At 43.5% G+C, this 14,179-nt stretch overlaps 2 protein-coding genes across 5 annotated transcripts; one reads left to right on the top strand and one right to left on the bottom strand.

Annotated features, from left to right (window-relative positions):
* Positions 1 to 2,235: 2,235 nt before the first annotated feature.
* Positions 2,236 to 12,464, bottom strand: prpf4 (PRP4 pre-mRNA processing factor 4 homolog (yeast)). Of its 3 annotated transcripts, none has more exons than XM_022215515.2 (15): positions 12,349 to 12,464; positions 11,064 to 11,264; positions 10,763 to 10,949; positions 10,375 to 10,462; positions 9,856 to 9,935; positions 7,326 to 7,419; positions 5,885 to 5,979; positions 5,656 to 5,714; positions 5,391 to 5,514; positions 5,216 to 5,305; positions 4,981 to 5,103; positions 3,121 to 3,228; positions 2,770 to 2,888; positions 2,468 to 2,574; positions 2,236 to 2,381 (listed from the first exon to the last, which is right to left on the bottom strand). In XM_022215515.2, the coding sequence occupies exons 2-15, from the start codon at positions 11,233 to 11,235 to the stop codon at positions 2,295 to 2,297; spliced, it is 1,533 nt and encodes a 510-aa protein (XP_022071207.1). In that variant the 5' UTR covers positions 11,236 to 11,264; positions 12,349 to 12,464; the 3' UTR covers positions 2,236 to 2,294. The 3 variants fall into 3 exon arrangements, with proteins under 3 accessions (XP_022071207.1, XP_022071206.1, XP_051794255.1); XM_022215514.2 differs by having other exon boundaries at positions 11,064 to 11,261; positions 12,349 to 12,461; XM_051938295.1 differs by lacking the exons at positions 2,236 to 2,381; positions 2,468 to 2,574 and having other exon boundaries at positions 3,059 to 3,228; positions 11,064 to 11,261; positions 12,349 to 12,461.
* cdc26 (cell division cycle 26 homolog) lies at positions 12,397 to 13,687 on the top strand. 2 transcript variants are annotated; one of them, XM_051938296.1, is made up of 3 exons: positions 12,397 to 12,521; positions 13,046 to 13,191; positions 13,461 to 13,687. In XM_051938296.1, exons 2-3 carry the CDS (start codon positions 13,111 to 13,113, stop codon positions 13,668 to 13,670), a joined length of 291 nt encoding a protein of 96 aa, XP_051794256.1. In that variant the 5' UTR covers positions 12,397 to 12,521; positions 13,046 to 13,110; the 3' UTR covers positions 13,671 to 13,687. The 2 variants fall into 2 exon arrangements, with proteins under 2 accessions (XP_051794256.1, XP_051794257.1); XM_051938297.1 differs by having other exon boundaries at positions 12,398 to 12,521; positions 13,091 to 13,191.
* The last annotated feature ends 492 nt before the right edge of the window (positions 13,688 to 14,179 follow it).

Here is a 14,179-nt window from a genome sequence, read left to right as displayed (position 1 = left end):
TTTATTCCTTTTTTACCGTGAAATCGCCGCTCTCAGTCCCATAGAAGGAAATGACAGCGCTGCCTGTTTGGAACTATTCAGGCTTACATGAACCACGTGACCCCCCCGCTGCCAGAGCAGGAGTGTCGCAACTCTGACTATCTCTAGGGCTCTGATGTGAACCATCCTCCAGTGACATTCCTGTCCAAAGTTATGCAGACATAAATACCATAAATCACACCTTTTTGAGCAAATGAAAGGATTTTTATTCACTTCAGCAACTTGTACATGGAAAGTGCCGTCGGACCCGATGCAGGGAGCAAGATAGAGCTCCAACAGACACACAGAAAAAATTTCATCTCTCTACCTGTCAGCATTCCAGAGTTATGAACTTAAATTACAGCTGCTCTGTCATATGGCGCACACACACACATTTTAAGTCCAAAACACATGCTTTGGGGAACATAGCGCAAAATAGCGGATGTCAAGTAAAATGACTTGACTTTGCACATGACGATTAGACTGTTATTAATATTATAAAATAAAATAAAAAATTCTGTCAAAAGTGAGATTTGAACGAGCATTCACTGTAACACCAATGCAGCGCCTTAGACCACTCGGCCATCCCAGCAGTTAGTAGATGACTGTAAGCGATGTGTATTTAAAGAGACTCAATCTACAGGGACAGGAAAACAGCAGCTTCATTCAAGTAGCTGGACACCAAAGAAATGCTTTTGATAGAAACAGATGTACACACTAGTCATGGAGACAGCTTCAGCACAAGCAAAGCACCTTTAAACTCGGCTGTCACGCTGTTTAATGCCAGAAACGTCCGTTAGTCTACCGTGTGGTGCACACTCCGGACCAGTAGGCGGCGGTAATGCACCGGATGCCAACCGCCGTGAAACGAGAAGAAGAAGAATTTTGAACGACGCAGCCGTTTGAACCAAGCAGCCGTTAATGCAGCTCGTCCGAGAGGTGAGTTTTTTGAATTATTAGCACTTGACCGGCGAGTTTTGATCTTGGTTGGTTGAGCGTTGGAGGAGATGGCGGCGTCATCGGCTGGGATTGGAAGGAGTAAAAGTAATCGACAGAGTGTGGGGAATCCCAGTCGAATTGAAGACAGTTGAAGGAAAATGAAGGAACTCATCAATGTAGATCCCCAGGCTTAATTTTTTCATGGAGCCGACTCTTTCAATATTTTTTCTGTTAATTTTAGGGCAAATTTGTTTAATGTCTTGTGTCTCTGATGTCACTGAGTGGAACACGATGTAATTTGTTTTATTGATATTTAGAGTTTGTCACATTTAAACCATGTGTCTGTTTTCACTAACTCACTACGATTTGTTCAAGTGTATTTTGGGTTAGGGTTAGAAAGAAAACAAGTTTGTATCATGGGCAAATAATATGTATGGATGAGGAATTAGCAAAGTCATTTATGTACAGGGGGGCGAAGGGCTAACCCTAACCCTGGGGAACTCCATGATTGACAGGTTTGTATGATGATTTATGGTCATTAAAGAAAAATGCCAATACCATAGTCGTCTTTGTCAATTGCATCATGGATTTTATCGGTCAAGTTCTGCCATATTTTCCTTTCTGAATCCATACTGGGATGGGACAATGCTTGTCAAGATAGCTTGTGAGTAGTTTGTTGTAGACTTCTCTTTCCAGAAGTAATTATATTGGAGAGGGTTTTCAGAATTTTGGTAGAAATCCCATCTGTTCCAGCTGAGTTTGAACTCTTCACGATTACGATTATAGACTTCATCACAGTCAGTTGGATTCAGGAAGAAGGAGCCAAGCTAGTTGCCTGCCTGCCTACCTGATAGTCTTTAAAAGAGGCATCCTGAGGCTGACTGATTTTACTGGATATGTTACTACCAATGGAGACAAAGTAGTCATTGAATTTGTCAGCAAGACCGTTATTTCTGGTGACATTGCTTGTATTTTGACTATCACGGTCCGGCAACACACAAGTTTCTTGGCCTCTCTTCAAATTACTCTTGGAATCACCCTGTGATGCGTTTATGATCAATTCTGCATAATGATTCCTCTTTCTGGTATGTTATAAGACAGATTTTAATGTGCCCTTAGTGATCCATGGGTTAGGGTTAGTTGTGCTGCTGCTGCTGCCTATGATAAGTTTTCTCAGGAATGGTCAGTTATTTCTTTGGTTACTTCCAAAACAGCAATCACAACCTGTTTATTTGTAACTTTCTGTAAACAATAAAGAAACTACAACAGACAGAAAAATACTGAAATCTGAACTTTATTCAAAAACAGACAAAAGTTACGGTTTTACTTGGATAATGTCACTCGGACAGCCAGAGTTTAAAGGTTCGGTCGTAGGAGCTCGTGGCAATCAGCTTTCCGTCAGGGGACACATCAACACCCATCACCTGGAAACAAAAGCAGGCAGGTATCAAAGATGGTGTTCAACAGACCAATGAGAACGCAGCGTTCCAGCAGACCAATCTGTCCGTACCTTCCCCTCGTGTCCGGCCAGCGTCTTTAGCGGCGTCCAGCCTGGGTGACTCCAAACTTTTGCTGTGTTGTCATAGGCTCCAGTCAACAGGAAGTGACCGTCTGTGGCTACACACAACAAAGTGAGGTCAGAGGAGACAATGAAGGTAAAACAAAGGGAAACTAAAAGAAGGGTTAGGATTAGGGTTGTCAAAGATTTTCTCGAAGAATTTTTTACGCCAACAATAGACAATGTTTCTTACGTTTAAATTTCTTCCACTGTTGGGAAACTTTGTTCTGTTGATACATTTTTTAGTTTCTTACGTTGAAAACGAACAGCTGACAGCAGATTTTGGTGGGCAGGGACTGTGTAGAGGCACTTCCTGTTTCTCAGCTCCCACACCTTACAGGTGTTGTCACCACTTCCTGTTGCCAGGTGATACCTAAGAGAAAAACAATAAAAACAACAACATTTCAACAAAGTTTTAACATTGAAACATTTGTGCAGCACCTTGGTGTCAATCCAGTGTCAAAGGTTGAAGTTATTAAAAAAAGTTTCATGTAGATACATTTTGTCTTCTCTAAGCTGATAAATGTTGACGTCTCCTCTAACCTGATAAATGTTGAACCCACTGTCATGGAAACCAACAAAAGCATGTCAGTAAACTGGCTGACCCGTTAGGGGAGAAGTGCAGAGTGTAGATCTCCTTTAAATGTCCTTCCAGGAAAACGACGCAGCGTCCAGTTCGCAGATCCCACACTCTGCCAAATGCATCCAGGCCTCTGATTGGACGATGACCGAGGTGGGCAGCCACACAGAGAGAGAAAGATGATTGGTTCAGTGGCACGGGGTTGGGTTACAGAGACACCAGCAGTTTTATAGTAGCTGTAACTAGATCTACTGCCAGCTACTACATTCAGACAGGTTATTGCAGTACCAGTATCCACTAGCAGTAATAGTACAAAGAGTACATACCCAGTAGCAGTAGTATTACAGACAGTACGTACCCAGTAGTACGAGTACTAATACGAGTACTACTGGTACTGCTAAACATAGACCAGACTAAAATCATTGTATTTGGCCCCAAACATCATCGAAACTTGTTTTTAAAGCATATAGTTACTCTGGATGGCAAGACAATCAACTGGTCTAGTCTCTCAGTACTACTGTGAGGAGCACAGTCAGAGTTATCTTTGACCAGGACATGTCCTTTAACGCACACATCTGTAGGACTTCCTTTTTTCACCTGAGAAATATTGTAAAAATCAGGAACATCCCGTCTCAGAGTGATGCAGAAAAACCAGTCCATGCATTTGTTACTTGCAGGCTCGACTATTGTAATTCCTTATTATCAGGATGTCCCAGTAGTTCTCTGAAACATCTACAGCTGATCCAAAACGCTGCTGCCACAGCCAGGGTACTGACTGGAGATGGCAAGAGAGATCATATCTCTGCTACACTGGTTTCTCTTCATTGGCTTCCTGTTAAACCTAGAATAGAATTTAAAATCCTTCTTCTGACATATAAAGCTCTTAATAACCAATCTCCATCATATCTTAAAGATCTGATAGTACCTTATTATCCTGGCAGAACTAGTGGTTACTAGTTACTAACTGGTTAGAATTTCTAAAAGTAGAATGGGAGGCAGAGCCTTCAGTTATCAGCTCCTCTCCTGTGGAACCTGCTCCCAGTTTGGGTTCTGGAGGCAGACACCCTCTCTGTTTGATCTTCTAGTTAGGGCTGACTGGGTGACCCTGAGGGGGTCAGCTGGAGTCTTCCTCTTGGACGTCCCTTCGTTCTGCCTCTAGTCATGCTGCTATAGGCCTATAGGCTGCTGGGGGACCTCTCTGGATGCACTGAGCCCTTCTCTATCTACCTTTACATTTAATATGTATACCGTTATTGCAGTACATTCACTCTGTTTCCCCCTGTGCTATTTCTCCGAGTGTCCCTGGTCCCAGAGCTGGATGCTTCAGATCTGTGGTTGATGTTCCACCAGCTGGTCCAGTCTCCATCATGTCCACTGTGGGATGCTGCTGCTGACCTTCCTCCAGCCCTCTGCTTCCAGCTGCTCATTCCCACCAGTCTACTCTGCATCACTGTTTGAATTTTACTACCAGCTATATATGTAGTAGATTTAATGCCAGAGCTGTACACCACAACAGGAAACTATGGATCAGTTTACATGTTAGCTTCTACTTTGTGCTCAGATTTTTGATAGATAGGCCATCTATCTGATCATATATGTATCCAACTGTGTGATCCATGTTCCTTGTTCTCCACCCCCCTCTTCTCCATACCTCCCCCTCTACCCATCTACCTCAAAGACCACTGTCACCTTATTTCTGCTCTTGTAGTTCATATGGGCTCTGGAAAGTGTCTTGAGACAATTTGACTGCAACTGGTGCTCTATAAATTAAACTGAATTGAATATGTACCCAGTAGTAGTACTACAGACAGTACATTAGTACTAACTGTACTAACCCTAACCCTAACCCATACCCAGTACTACCAGTACTACCAGTACTACGTACCCAGTCGCCACCAGGGAACCGTCCTGGTGGAACGTCAGGTCGTGGACTCCTTTGCTGTGACCTTCCTGATGGAGGATTTCTTCCTGAACCTCGAGGTCCCACAGACGCCAAGAGTTGTCATAGCTACAAGTGCACACAAGTACTGTGAATCGGTACACACAGTATTACAATACACAGACTTGGTGTCACGACTCTGATTACTGTATCAGTACTCTGATTACTTGCTGTGGCTTACCAGGTCGTTCCCAGGAATCTTCCAGAAGGATGCCATGACACTCGAGACACTCGCTCACTGTGACCCTCGATGTCGGCCACCGGCTCATCGCTATGGTAACCAGACAGACATGATTATTGCTGATTCATGTTCTCTCATACTCTGTTTTGTTCTTTCCTCGCCCCCCCCTTTTTACCTCTCGAGGTTCCACAGCTTCACCGACCCATCAGCAGCACACGAGGCCAAGCTGACGTCTGATTGGTCGAGAGAGACTCCGGCCTGTGGACGGAAGACGACGGCACCCACGTTGGTGTTGTGTCCTTCAGCCAATCAGAGAGCAGGGACGGACATGGTCTCAGTTATAAGGGACGGTTGGTGACTAAATCGAATACCTGTATGTGTTAATAATTGTGTGAATAATTTATGAAAACAAGTAAATAAAACAGTAAAGCTCCGCTTACCTCTGAGTGTGCGAATCAGGCTGCAGTCTGGGACGGACCACAGCTTACACAGACCACTCCTAGGGGGCAGTTAGCATGTTAGCAGTGGGCTAAAAGTACACACAGTACAGACCTGTGCTGCACTCATTCACGCTAAAGCTAATGCTATCTTATGTCTGCCTGCAAGCTGCTCTCACACAAAGTACAACTATATACGTGTGCTAATGCTAGCAGTGGGTGGGGCTTGTACCAGGAGGCGGTGGCCAGCATTTTGGAGTTTGGGCTGAAGTGGCAGAAGCTGATTGGTCGATCGTCACCAATCTGACTGCAGAAGTTGTTTAGATTCTGAAGAAGAAGAAGAAGAAAAAATAAAACACAGTTTTTAATATCAGTACTTCATCAGTCAATCAGACGTCTGGGACACTGATCTGGTCTTTAACCAGTTTCTGCAAACTAGATTCGGGACGAATTCAAAAAATTCTAATTTAATGCAGTAACAGTAGATATAACTGAAAAAATGTGTTCATGAAATTAACCACAGGTGCAACAATGAGAACCATTGACCGTGAGCTGGAATCCAACCCCGCATCGGCGACTAGGACCATGCTCATGGTTAGCTACTACAATATGATATTTGAGCGCTCCCTCCTCATGTTTTCTCATGGTTTCTCACTAGTTTGGATTTGGCTGAGGTCAGTGTTACTGTAATGGTAGCATGAGGCGATACCTGGACCCAACAGAGGTTCCACAGCAGTCCAACTCCTCCAGGATGACACATCAATACCTGCCATTGTCAGAAGGTTTGCTGTGTCTCCCAACACAGTCTCATGGAGGAGATTCCAGGAAACACGCAGTTACTCTAGAAGAGCTGGACAGAACCATAGAAGGTCCTCAACCCAGCAGCAGGACAGGTATCTGCTCATCCTCAAAAATCTGAGGTCTTTGGTTCCACCCACCATGTCCTTGTGAGACCAGAAAAGGTGAATAAATCGTCTCTACACGCATGGTTCCACCATGAAGCATGGAGGTATGATGGTCTGGAGGAGGAGGGTAGATGATGGTCTCTGTTGGGGATAACCCAACCTAACCAACCCATAAGCCTGAACCGGCATGGCTACCACAGCATCCTGCAGTGACATGACATCCCATCAGGTTTAGGGTTAGGTGGACCATCATTTCTTCTCCAACAGGACAATGACCCCAAACACACCAACCATTTCAGGTTCTACCTCATGAAGCTCATCCAGAGAATAACAAGAGTGTTCAAAGCAGGAATCAGAGAATCTAAAATATTAAACGTGTTCTGACTTATTTCACACTTTGTTTTCTCCATAATTCCAGATGTTCATTCATAGTTTGATGAAATAAATAAACAGGGATAAAGGAGGATTCTATTTATATTGTACAATATTTAGAATGTTCATTTCATTTTATTGTTAATTATTATTAACATTATATAAACTATTATATACACATAAATTAACAATTAACATAATTTCATTCAGTTATCATTAGTCAAAACATCATGGATCAGAATGTCAGACCAGCTGTACCAACATCAGCCCTGATGGCAGCTGTGCTGTCTGATGCATTGATGGTTACATTGCTGTATGTTGTGCTGTCTGTTGTGATGCTGTGTTGACTACTTCATGTTTCTACTTGGGAAGTCCAGAGTAAAATTGTCGTCTCACCCTCAGACTCTTGTGCAACTCTTGCTGCCGAATCGTCCTGGTTGCCTCGGTAACATCTTTCTGAGCACGTGCAGCCTCCAGACGCTTCATCGCCCTGGTGGACCAATCACAGCAAGAGCTTGTGAGTAATAACCAAAGAGATTCTCCTGTGTGAAACAGTCCATCAGCACCTTTTCATTCAAATTTATTTTCCATGCTGCTTCATGGAGCTAAAGTTGGCTCAGCTGTGGGCGGAGTCATACATCAGAACGCCTTTTGAAAAATAATTCTTCACAAATCAAATCACTGCTTCATGAGGACGTCACCCAAAGTAAAGTCGAGGCTGACAGGCTTCATTATGATAGGATCTTTGTGTGGTAGTTAGGATCTTTGTGTGGTAGTTTGCAGAGAAATTTAGATTTCTGACACAAACAGCAGATGGATGACAGTACTTAGGGTTAGAACCAGCTCTGTCATAGGGTTACAAACTGTCAGAAAACCACCTGATGTTGGTCCTGGATGAATCCCTTCCCTCTATCTATCTACACATAACCTAACAAGAACAATGTTTTAGTGAAACACTTTTCATTTAACATTAAACTGCTAACTGGTTGCATAAATGCCCATTCAACTCTGAACAAATTCCAACAGAACAGTAAGCATCACCACTTGATCATCATACTTGATGTTGTTCAAAATGTCTTAGCTGGATTTCAGAAGAGACGAGTTTCTCCTTTTCCGCACAATAAATCAGAGTGGAGGTCTCACAGCCTCCACGCTGATCCACTCCTCTACTTTACGAAGCTCACTGGAACCTGGCTCGCCGTTCAGCATCCACTTCAACCAACAAGAACATCCACAACATCCACGTCAAACAACCGGAGCTTAATTCATCGGAAAACAATAGGAAAGATATCACTCAGCGGTTTATCTCTGCGCTCTCAGCGGGAAAATCGATCGAGACTAATACACGCATAGAACGTGACATTCTACTGGAACCTACAAAAGGTTCAGTGTTTCCTCTAGGACTTTTTTTCTGCAGACTGCAGGCTCCCACAGTCCTCTCTGCTTGAGCTGTAGTCTGAGTGATGCCTCCTCTGGTCGGTCTCTACAGTATTAAACAGGGAGAGGCTCCCCCTGCTGGAACAACCAGGAATTACAGCTCATCATTAACATACAAACACATTTTAACCAGTTAAATCATTTACCACACTTTTTGATTGACTGTTTCAATGACACATTGAGTACAACCTCTGACTGCTGAGCAGATGACACCAAGGTATATTCAGTTACTCAAACTTCAAACATCTCTTAGAGACAAAGTCCTGGACGACGAGCTGTAACTTTCTTCTTTCTCACCAAGACAAACTCAAATGACAGTATTCATCCACAGGCTACTCAGGACCACACTGTGGAACCAAATAGTTCCTCTGGATGGCATTACCTAGGCCTCAGTTGGCTGACAGCCAATCAGCTTTAGTACAATACATTTAATTAACCGGATTTGACAGTCAGTGTGAGCATCCATTTTACCCCCAGGAGCTTTTAGTGGTTTGGCCCACTAAAGATGAACAGAAGGGAGCTGATTCACTGGACATTACACATTATTTCTTAATTCACAATTATTTTTCACAGGAATAGATATTTAAGAACCTAACATGTATCCAAAAGACGAGCTAAAACACCGGATCTAAAACATGTTCTCTTGTACAACAGCCATTTTATATTTTACTGGATCACAACAGCAGATGTAAAGATTACGACCATTTCTGTGTTCTGTCTTGGTACTGCAGCTGAACCCAGCAGAGCTTCTGGGGTCCAGTCAGGTCCACTGGTGGGAAGAATAAACCCGAAACCAAACCCTAACACTAACCAACACACCCTAACCAATAAACCAACCTTAACCCTAACCTAATGTTAGAGTCTTTAGCAAACCCACATATCTAGCTGTGCACAGGCTAGCATCTGATCCTGGACATGAACCCCCCAGATATCTAAATAAAGCCCTTCTACCCCAGATATCTGAATAAAACCCTTCTACCCTAGATAAAGCTCCAATGATTAATCAAAACTATCCCCGACAAACACCACACCACATGGCCCCTGTCCTGTCTCTATGCTAACTCCAGCTAGCTCATCTCTGGTATGGTGCAGCTTATTGTGGGATGGCAGGTATCAATGGGCCAGGCTGACAATTGAGGCCAATATTCCTCATTTCATGATTATCGGTATCGTTATTGGCGACTATCACTGAATATCGGCCTCTTCTGCATCAGTCTGTGGTCAGGAAAGTCCCGCCCACAGCTCTATCTGATTGGTCACAACGAATGGCCAGCTACTGAAGGTGACTGTTCACAGACAGGAACACAGAAGAACATCATCAGACTGCAGCAGCTCCAAGGTAGCAGATGTTTTAACAGAATTTAAAATCAATCATTGCTGGAAAATCAAAGCAACTGATTGGTTCTGCAGGCTGAGGGCATCCTGATTGGTAGGGTTAGGGTTAGGGTTAGACAGGACTCTCTGACAGGTCAGTCTGTCGATGACTCACCGTGGAAGGGAGTATTTGGCCAACCAGAGCCGAGCATCCTTCAGGGAGGCGGAGCCTTCATGGTACCATGTCTGCTGGCACTGTGATTGGTCAGAGAGGAAACGTTAATCTGTGGTTGGTCAGAGAAGACTGACAGCAGAAAGAGGGTTAGGGTTTCATACAAAGTCAAAGTAAGGTGTGAGCAGGTGTGTTGGGTTTTAATGTGAAACACTCCATCTGTCACCATGGTAACCGATGGTTCATCTATCGGTCAGGGTTTTTCCAGATCTTCTCCTGATCATTCAGACTCAGGTTTTATCTGTGAACCTGTTCAATCCACTGAACAAAGCTACAGCAGGACAACAGAATGTTGCCATGGAAACCTGCATGTATTCAGCCTGTGATGTAGTAATAAATATGTTTAAATCTGTTTTTAACGTTTGGTCTGTTTACTCTGCTGGTAGATAGATCACTGATCTGATCAGATCATTGGATATTTCATATTTCTAACTGATCCTAGATGTCTCTGGATGTGCTGACCTCATCCTGGGATCTCTTGGCTCTCTCTTCGTCCTTCCTGGACTTCTTCAGAGCATCAGGGCCAACGACGGACAGAACGCTGCGCAGTCTGAATACAAACACAACAACAACAACTAACAATAAGAACTCTCTCTCTCAGGAAGATATTCTGATATGAACTACAGTAACTCCTCCTCACATTCAGCAGAACATGACTTTTCTTTATGGTTCTTGAAGACACTGAGGCTTCATCATTGCTAACGGATTGATTCCCTGCTGCATCACAGCATGTTTTATAAAAGCAGACTCAGGTTTTAGGGATCTCTGCTCATGGAATGTTTTAATCAGAGTGTTTCTTCACCTTCTGCACTTTAAATAGTCAAAGTGAAAGCTCTACAGTTTGTCCCACCTCTCCCGGCGGTCAGCTGGTCCCTCTCCGAACAGCGTGATTGGCTCTCCGAGCGCTCGAAGGCCCGCCTTCACCTCGGCGTCGTCGGTGGATACAGTGATCTGCCGCGCTCGCCGCCGCCGCTCGAACTCAGCGAGCGCCTCCTGCTGCCGCTCACTGACACGGTCCTCCATCTCCAGGGTTTCCCCTGCAAGACATCATGAGAAACAGAGTCCCATCAGAGCATCATGAGAAACAGAGTCCCATCAGAGCATCATGAGAAACAGAGTCCCATCAGCTGATCAGAGACCATGTGACCCACCCGATGAGATGTTGATGTTTCCTGCTTCTATTCCAGCTTTCACTGCCTCACTGCTTGCCATCGTGCTGCTCGCCGCCTCGCCTCTCAGACGCTCACGCTCCTTCTCCTCCAGGCTGCCGTAGAAAACACGAGTCTTCTTCACGGCCGGAGCCGCGTCCTCCTCGTCCGACATCTCAGCTGAGGGTTAGCCTTCTCCTCCTGCTGGACAGGAACAGCAGCAGTCAAACTGGGAGGAGTGGTTCCAGTACAGACTTCCATCATCAGACATCTCGGATATAATCAAACTGAAGTTTCTGCTTAAATTGTGTTTTTCTTTAATATTTACTTTCTGTTCCCTTCAGTGATAATGATAATACAGATGATGAAAATAATAACAATATCCCAAACACAGAAATGCTTTGATTTATGAAGTTACAAATAAATAAAAAGAGGATTTACAGAAACTCTGACAATCACTTCACATCGCTTTCATTCTATTCTTTATCTTTTACATGTTTTTGACTTTTTCTGCCGTTAGAACAACAATAGTTAATAATATGTCGTATTAAATGTATTAAATATCTCCTTCTTGCTCTGTCTTGTTTAATATAAACCCTTTTCATTTTTTAACATGTTTTTAATGTTCTGAAGCTGTGACGTTTGTAGAAATGTTAGATTTTACTGGATATAGTTCAGCCTGGGCCTGGGATCTTTCTGCATGGAGTTTGCATGTTCTCCCTGTGCATGCGTGGGTTTTCTCCGGGTACTCCGGCTTCCTCCCACAGTCCAAAAACATGCTGAGGTTAATTGGTTACTCTAAATTGTCCGTAGGTGTGAATGTGAGTGTGATTGTGTGTCTGTATATGTAGCCCTGTGACAGACTGGTGACCTGTCCAGGGTGTCCCCTGCCTGTTAAAGGGGTTAGGTAGGTTTAGGTAGTTAGGATTACTGTTGGGGTTGGGAAGGGTTAGGGGTTATTGTTTGGGGTTAAATAAGAATAATTCTGTCAGAAAATGATAAAGAATCATAAATAAACCGATCAGATGAAATTACTTCCTATCAGAACTCTGGTTCATTCACTGATTTTTCTAAATCTATTTTTAAATTAAAGCGGAAAACTACTGAGCACGCGCAGCTAGCATTAGCATTAGCATCGTAATAGCTTCAATCGAGACCCGTTGTCACGTCAATCTGCTTCACACGGAAAGACCTGAGTAGATACACCTGTGCAGGTGTGATTCGGGCCGCTAACGCCCCCAGTAGAAGCTCCAGACCGATTTATATCCACAGAAACGGACAAACTCACCGATAAACGAACGGAGCGAATACAGCTCTGGACCCGGATGTAGAAGGTGCTCCGCTTCCGGGTCATACAGTGCAGTTCCGGCGTTGCCAGCAGCAGTGGAGGAAAAATCTGCAAACAAAACAATAAAAATAACTAATAAATACACTTGAACCTGCGATTAACTCACCTGTCAGGTAAGGCTGCAGCTCAGCGCTCTGACGGCTAACGAACTCTGTTTCCGGTTAAACTCACCGAATTTACCGTTACCTGTTAGCTTAGCATCAGTCTGCTGTTAGCCGTTAGCTTAGCATCTAACCCTAACCCTAGTATTGTAGTACTTTAATACTGTAACTGTAGTACTGTTAGCCTTCACATTGGTATTTATTGTTTAAATATTCCATTACAAAATAATGATATTTAATAAACTCCATTATTGGTGTTTATTGTTTAAATATTCCAGACTAATGAATAATGGCTTCCCTCAGAAACATTCTGACACTTTATCTGCCATACATGTAAATTCTTCAGGCCATACGTGTCTGTTCTCTCTGAAACCCTTGCATCATATTTTTTTCTGCTTCTTCTGCTGTTTGACATTTAGAGTATCAATAAAGTTGATCTAAAACCTGTTTGTATTGACACACAGCAGGAAGCACATTCTCCTGACATATATGTGCAGTTCAACATACGTGAAGTGAAAGTGTTTGTTTCGTTTCAGGAACCTTCAGTGTTTGGTTTGATTGGAGCTGCTGTTGGTCTGCAGGTAAGAACCAAAGAACCAGGATGCTGAGGAGGAAACCGACTCGTCTGGAGCTGAAGATCGACGACACCGAAGAGTTTGAGAGTGTCAAGAAGGAGCTAGAGGTTGGAACCACTGATTCAACTGGAGAACACACACCAGGAACTGTTACCTGTAGAACACCTGTAGACTACCTGTAGATTACATGTAGACTACTTGTAGATTACGTGTAGATTACATGTAGACTACCTGTATTTTGCGTGTAGACTACCTGTACCTCTCTTACAGTCTTTCTAACAAACTGATCGTTCTGACAGAACTTTATTTAAATCTGAAATCAGTTTGTCAATAATGCGTTCTGATCGATCAGCTGATCGTAAATTTCTTTTTTCAGGCCAGGAAGCGTCAGCGGGAGGAGGCGGAGTCAGGAGGTGGTGTGGACCGGGCATCCGTCATCAGTGTTGACATCATTGGGGGCGGAGCCTCTGCGTCGGCCACATCAGCCACAGCGTCGAGGGCAGAACTTATCAACGAGCGAATCGGCTACAAGCCCCACCCCAAACCAGCAACACTGCCGACCTTATTTGGAAGTTTACAGTTTTAATAAACACGTGGACTGTTTGTTTGTTTCTTTGTTTGTTCCAACAGTCCAATCAGAAAGTACTGGCAGTAAAAGTATTGTAGTACTAAAGCATAAAGGGGCAGTAATTTTACAGTATCTGCAGTAGAAGTACTACATGATTACAGTACATGTAGTATTTCAGCGGATTTTCTGGTCTCACCTCTGTAGGAAGAAAACTACGTCTTCAACCAATCACAGCCACTGTGGGCGGAGCTTAACCCCTTTAAAGTATTGCTGGTAAATACAAGCTGTAATGGAAGTACTGCAGTAATAAAGTACCAAAGGATTACAGTACAAGTAGTAAAAGTACTGCGGTATTCTAGTATCTAAAGTACCAACAGTAGTTGATTGATCCAGAACTATGTTGAACCTGATCCCATGATTACTGATCGAGTTTAATCACAGCTTCTGGTTCCCAAAGTGGGGTTCAGGGCCTTGAAGGGGCTGAAAACGCAGTAAAAATATAAAGTATTATAGAAATGAGGTACAAG

This window comes from Acanthochromis polyacanthus, chromosome 18, assembly GCF_021347895.1.
Source record: "Acanthochromis polyacanthus isolate Apoly-LR-REF ecotype Palm Island chromosome 18, KAUST_Apoly_ChrSc, whole genome shotgun sequence".
In the NCBI taxonomy this organism is placed as follows: Eukaryota; Metazoa; Chordata; class Actinopteri; family Pomacentridae; genus Acanthochromis; species Acanthochromis polyacanthus.
The sequence above is the reverse complement of the archived record's forward strand: the minus strand, read 5'-3'. Positions and strand labels throughout refer to the sequence as shown.

Excerpts from the sequence above, each read along its gene's own strand:
- prpf4 (XM_022215515.2), bottom strand. The coding sequence starts at position 11,235 with ATGTCGGACGAGGAGGACGCGGCTCCGGCCGTGAAGAAGACTCGTGTT. Across the intron at positions 10,950-11,063 it reads AAACATCAACATCTCATCGG|GGGAAACCCTGGAGATGGAG; the intron begins GTGGGTCACATG and ends GATGTCTTGCAG. Across the intron at positions 7,420-9,855 it reads GCCAAATACTCCCTTCCACG|GGCGATGAAGCGTCTGGAGG; the intron begins GTGAGTCATCGA and ends TTGGTCCACCAG.
- cdc26 (XM_051938296.1), top strand. The coding sequence starts at position 13,111 with ATGCTGAGGAGGAAACCGACTCGTCTGGAGCTGAAGATCGACGACACC. Across the intron at positions 13,192-13,460 it reads GTGTCAAGAAGGAGCTAGAG|GCCAGGAAGCGTCAGCGGGA; the intron begins GTTGGAACCACT and ends TTCTTTTTTCAG.